We start from the raw sequence: 5,328 nt of genomic DNA, 5'->3' as shown, positions 1-5,328 counted from the left end.
ATTTAATCTTTTTGATTCAAAATTTTCAGATTTCATTTTTAAGTCTATGCGTGTAAGTCAAGAACATGTTTTGGAATACAGATCAACATGATGAATATTTCTTATAGATATGGGAGCAGCTGATTTCACCATTTCGTATGTAATAATTCCTGTTGAACATTTTAACTTACTCCCTTCTAGCCATGTTTCGAAAGATAAGCAGATGGGGTTACTGTTACAGGCTATTTTACATTCTTCCAGGCTGTCATACGCCGCATCGGAACCATGGTTAAAACCCGCAATACCTTTCTTTTCGAATTTCGTATAATTGCCGGTCATTGTGTCGCATACTGAAATTTAAAATGATTTCTAAAATATATTATTTATTGACTTCATGGGCAAATTTATAGAATAATTATAGCATACAGTTTAAACTTAAAATAAGAAAAATATGCACTTTCAGCAAGATATGCATAACAAAGAAAACTTCTATTTCTGATATTTTTCGCATAAATTTAATATTTAAATGAAATAAAATACATGCAAAATGTTTTTAAGAATAACCAAATTTAAGGATATAACTGTTTTATTTCATACTAATTTAGTAGTTCTCATGCATAATTTTACAAATATTCTGGGAAGGGCTTCATCTTATACTGCAAGAAATTATTGCTTAAAACTTGCTTACTTTTTCAATTATTATTTGCATTTGTGTTTTGAAGCAATAAAATACAAAATTAAACTATATATGACAAAACGTCCATTTTAATGCTATGGTAACTTTAATAAAATACATGTAATACCTTTTGTACAGTTATTAATTGTGTTGTTATATTCAAATAGTTGGTGACAGAAACATATTCCATCTATACACACACCTTCTGTTTCTATACAGTCTATATTACTTGTGCAAGCCTTTCCAAGAGTCGGTGCTAGGAAAAGAAATAAAACTATGTTTAAAAATTAATTAGACATATATTACATGTATTACATGTATTACATAGATCAAGTTATGCTGTAAGTTACATTATCCTTGTTTGAAATTCCACACACATGTTACACATTTGAGAACTTCAGATGGAAATTTTTTGACATACTTGAAATATAACAATATAAAAACTTAAAAAAGATGAGATTTTATATTTAATGTCAACAATGGAATCTTGAAATGTTATCTGATGCAGAAAACATGATTGCTTGTTCAGAAAAAGCAGTGACAAATGTAACTATTCGTTGAAAAGCCTCAAGTACCGTCTTAAAAAAGAAATAATCATGGTATTTAGTAACATCTGCAAATGTTTTCATGCTGTGACGATACTTGAGCCTTTAATATGACTTGTTTGTGCCATTTGAGGACAGGTAACGTATTGTAATCAAGTTAGATTCTAGTATCGATAATGTTCACAACCTAAACAAGAACAATACGGGTAAAACTCAATAAAATGAGGTCAACTTTTCAGAAGGGTTTAAATATCATTTGTAACAATTGCACCATTTACACCACCAAGGCGGTGAAACAGTGTTCAAGTAGGAATATTATAACCATATATTACTTACTAGGACATGATTGCTTATGACAAGGTTGTGTCTCCTCACTAACCCCATCCGCTTGATCACACGTCGATTCTCCGTTGCCTTCTATGCGAATGGAACACTCTCTCGATCTTTTTTGAGTGCCCGAATCACAACTTATGCTGCATATGCTCCATGGTGACCACGTGGTCCAAGAATAGTCAGGAGCTGCAAGCCAAAGTTAAACCATCAACTAAATCTGATTGACTAGTATGTTTATAAAACTATTTAATTACATATATTAAGTAATAGTATACCATGATTAGGTTTAAATGCAAGATTCTCGCAGCAAGCATTTTTATAACTATACATTCTTATTTCCATATCTTTATTTCTGAAACAGTTCTAAAAATGTCGGCTTTTTTAATGTAAATAATGATACACACTTCATTTTTATAACTTCAAAATCACTTTTTCTGTCTGTGACATATTCTTGCTAACGCGATGATTGTCATTTTTACAACAGGAATTTGCCGAATTTGCCAGGCTAAATGATAAAGTTAAATTCATTAACACATATCATAGATTTCAACACCGCAAATTAATTTCACAAATTTTGATTGGCTTAAACACTTGGTATACGATGTAATATATACCGTGTGTAATCAAATCAAATATCAACGTATTTTCACATCGTAGACGGTAACCTTAATGTGTACCTAAAATTTATTATTTCGTTTTGTTCTTTATGACATATTAAATATTATTACTTAAATAAAAGTTAAAAGTTACACCGGTATGATAACTTGATATTTGAATTACTTTTTATTGCACAGCTTGCGTCAAATTAGCATTTGCACGTTTAATAAAACTAGTTGTTTTGTATCTAATACAACCTGGCACTTATTCATTATCAATTTATATTGAAATTATGTAATAACTGTAGATCTTGTATCGATATCAAATGATGAAAATATCATGCTAGCCGCATTAAACAAATGCCGGTTTCCTCCGATATAAACGAATAGCATGCCTTTAATATAAGTTTGTCATTCCTTTTTTCATGCACTGTACATTATTGGTATTTAGAAACCGAAATAATATTCTAGTAAATAATATCAAACACACCGCCTATTCTTAACGCACTTAAAAGTAAGATAAAAATCCTTACGTATACATCTAGCTACTTATGAAAATAAAGTAGATATAAAATATCTCAGTTAAATATTGTTTGCTGTTTACAAATTATAACAGATGCATATTTTAGGCTCTTCCATATTTTGAAAAAGGTCTCTTCAGAATTTCAAAATACCAGTTTTGTAACTGAAAGAAAAGTTTATTTAGCAGTGTCACTTGAATATTTTACGTTATTTACAGCTAGATAAAAGCAACTCATAACTTGGCTAAAAAAAACAGAATGAGTTGCGTTCACATCGTGTCAAACTTTCCTCATATGTTTTACTTGCGTTCTACTGGGTTTTAAAATCACAGTGGGAGGAAAGAATCTTTTAAAAAATGCCGTTTCATATGAAATAGGATCATCTTATTTAACAAATGGGCGTCGGTGTTCGAGTGGTTAAGGTTGTTGACTTTGAACCATTTGCTCCTCACCAATGTATATTCGAATCATGTTTAACTTAGAGACTTCGGATTATTTCATGTGAGGAAACTATCCAAAATTTATTTAAAAAAAACTTCAACTTTAACCACATTTTACTTACATTTAGGTACACAATATTCATTACAATTAATTCAATTAATACCAAAGACAAGCAAAATCGGCTTGGATAAACAGTTTAAAACATTCAATTACGATGGAATATTTCTAAAATTGTCCTTTAACGAAAAATCATCAAGAATATATTTTTTTCACTAATTAGAATTTTAAAAAGAAGAACTTGACATTGTAGTTAAGACATTAAATGATTAAATAAAACAGATTGTGCAGTTTGTCTTTATAACTAAAATATAATATAGTTCAACTTTAATCATTAAATCTGTTAAATGGATGTGTAATACGTCATAACGGACTTAAAAATATGACAGGAGTATTTACCTCTCCTCGTGTAATACAAAAACCCGTCGGCAATTTCAAGTTCTGAGTCTTCAGAATACCTGCAGCCGTCGCATCTCTTTTCCTGTGGTTGGTAGAATATGTCAACACATAATGACGACCCTTTACAATACAAAGCACATTGCATATCGCTGTAAACCTTGTCCATACTAAAAACGCGTTTCGACTCAGGGCACGTATAACCGTCAAACACTCTATTCCTCCTAAAAACAAAGAATACTGAAGAGTACAACAGGCAAACCGACATACCAAGTACGAAAAAGGAGAGAGCGTTAGCCGATGCCGTGTTTTTCATGTTGCCTGCGCCTCACGATTCTGAAATTATCGTTATAATTTCATTTCTTTAAAACAAATATCGCGCATGCTCATTACTGTCAAGGTTTCGCCCAGAAACATACAAATAATAGTTTAGTCGGTTGGCATTAAAATGTATTATGCAAAATGTAATTACCTTAAATAAAAGATAAACCAATAAATGAAACTGAAATGAGAAGTCTATTTAATTTTCAAATAACAGTTTGAAATTGAAAATATTTACAATGCCAATTTGTCTCCACGTCAATAAATATTTTAGTGCTTATATGTTAATCTGAATTGGAAGAAGATGATTTAAAATGCTATTCATACTCTTTTATACAAAATTTCAAGACTGATATGAAGGCAATCATTATATTTGAAAACAATGGACTTTCAATATGACACGATCGTGTGTGGTTTCTCTGAATTCTTTTTTGATGTATTCATTACAACCAGTGTTAAATTCAATAGGGAGACTGGGAAAATATGCCCGTTATTATTTTTCAATTGATTCCCCTGAGAAAAGTTATTCCAGTTACTTGCATTGCATTTAATTTGCTTAATCGCTCCCTTTGAACTTCTTTGGCAAAAAAGACATTGTGACTGTAGTAAAACAAAGGAGAAAACATTGGTCGCCCATACATTAAACATCGATGGTATTAAATAATATTTGACAAATGGCTTAATGTCAACAAAATAACCTGTGACAAGCATAAAATTTGTGCTATGAGTTATAAGTTATATTTTTGAACATTAATATTAATTCATTTCGGAAACTTAAATCGACACAAAATCATTAAAAGGAAAAACGCATACGTTATGTCATGAAATATGATATTATTGATGATAGCGCATTGAAAAGCTCTCGCGAAGTAATAAAAATTATTGAGTGTGTTGTCATATCTTATTTCAATTTATGTATAATTTAAATTCTTATTTTGTAGCTGTTTGACAAATTTTGCCTGAAATTGCACTGCTAATACATTGCTTTTTATACAAACACTTCTGCACAGTTTGACGAGGAGTCACCACTGTAATTGCCTAATTTTGGCTAAAACGCTTAAACATATGTGCAAAACGAGCTCTAAATACACTGGCATCACATCGTATCTATGATTCTTGCGCTAAAATTATTTTTGAACTTTTGGAAATTGTTGTTGTCTGTTTATAAAATAAATAACAAAAATGATTACAACGCAGATGGCGTTGGTTCGATTGCAAAATAGTGCTGTGGACCCAATAGCATTAATTTAATTTCATGGGATTAATTTGGCATATAACGGACTTTTCATTTGATTACTATCTTTTTCTTACTTTGACCCCAGAAAAGGTGTTTTTTTGTGTTTAAAACAATATAATGATATATACAAATACATTTCTGATTTCGCTTCAGTTTTCCTTCCTTTAAAAATCCATTTGGCGTCTATTTTTCTGTGGTTGGTAAAACATGTCCAAATAAAACGACG

The 5,328-nt window shown here is 30.6% G+C and overlaps 1 protein-coding gene across 2 annotated transcripts; it reads right to left on the bottom strand.

Annotated features, from left to right (window-relative positions):
• Nucleotides 1–7: 7 nt before the first annotated feature.
• Nucleotides 8–3,927, bottom strand: LOC132730955 (thrombospondin-1-like). Of its 2 annotated transcripts, none has more exons than XM_060717040.1 (4): nucleotides 3,548–3,927; nucleotides 1,537–1,719; nucleotides 783–911; nucleotides 8–348 (listed from the first exon to the last, which is right to left on the bottom strand). In XM_060717040.1, exons 1-4 carry the CDS (start codon nucleotides 3,858–3,860, stop codon nucleotides 269–271), a joined length of 705 nt encoding a protein of 234 aa, XP_060573023.1. In that variant the 5' UTR covers nucleotides 3,861–3,927; the 3' UTR covers nucleotides 8–268. The 2 variants fall into 2 exon arrangements, with proteins under 2 accessions (XP_060573023.1, XP_060573022.1); XM_060717039.1 differs by having other exon boundaries at nucleotides 33–329; nucleotides 3,548–3,905.
• Nucleotides 3,928–5,328: the final 1,401 nt, after the last annotated feature.

This window comes from Ruditapes philippinarum, unplaced genomic scaffold (genome assembly GCF_026571515.1).
Source record: "Ruditapes philippinarum isolate M1 unplaced genomic scaffold, ASM2657151v2 ctg18438_1_1_1_1, whole genome shotgun sequence".
Classification (NCBI taxonomy): domain Eukaryota; kingdom Metazoa; phylum Mollusca; class Bivalvia; order Venerida; family Veneridae; genus Ruditapes; species Ruditapes philippinarum.
Note: the sequence above shows the minus strand (reverse complement) of the source record. Positions and strands in the feature narration are given on the sequence as shown.

Coding starts and splice junctions, on each gene's coding strand:
- LOC132730955 (XM_060717039.1), bottom strand. CDS start 3,860: ATGAAAAACACGGCATCGGCTAACGCTCTCTCCTTTTTCGTACTTGGT. Junction 1,720..3,547: donor TTTGTATTACACGAGGAGAG/GTAAATACTCCT, acceptor TTTGGCTTGCAG/CTCCTGACTATTCTTGGACC. Junction 330..782: donor AATTAATAACTGTACAAAAG/GTATTACATGTA, acceptor TTTAAATTTCAG/TATGCGACACAATGACCGGC.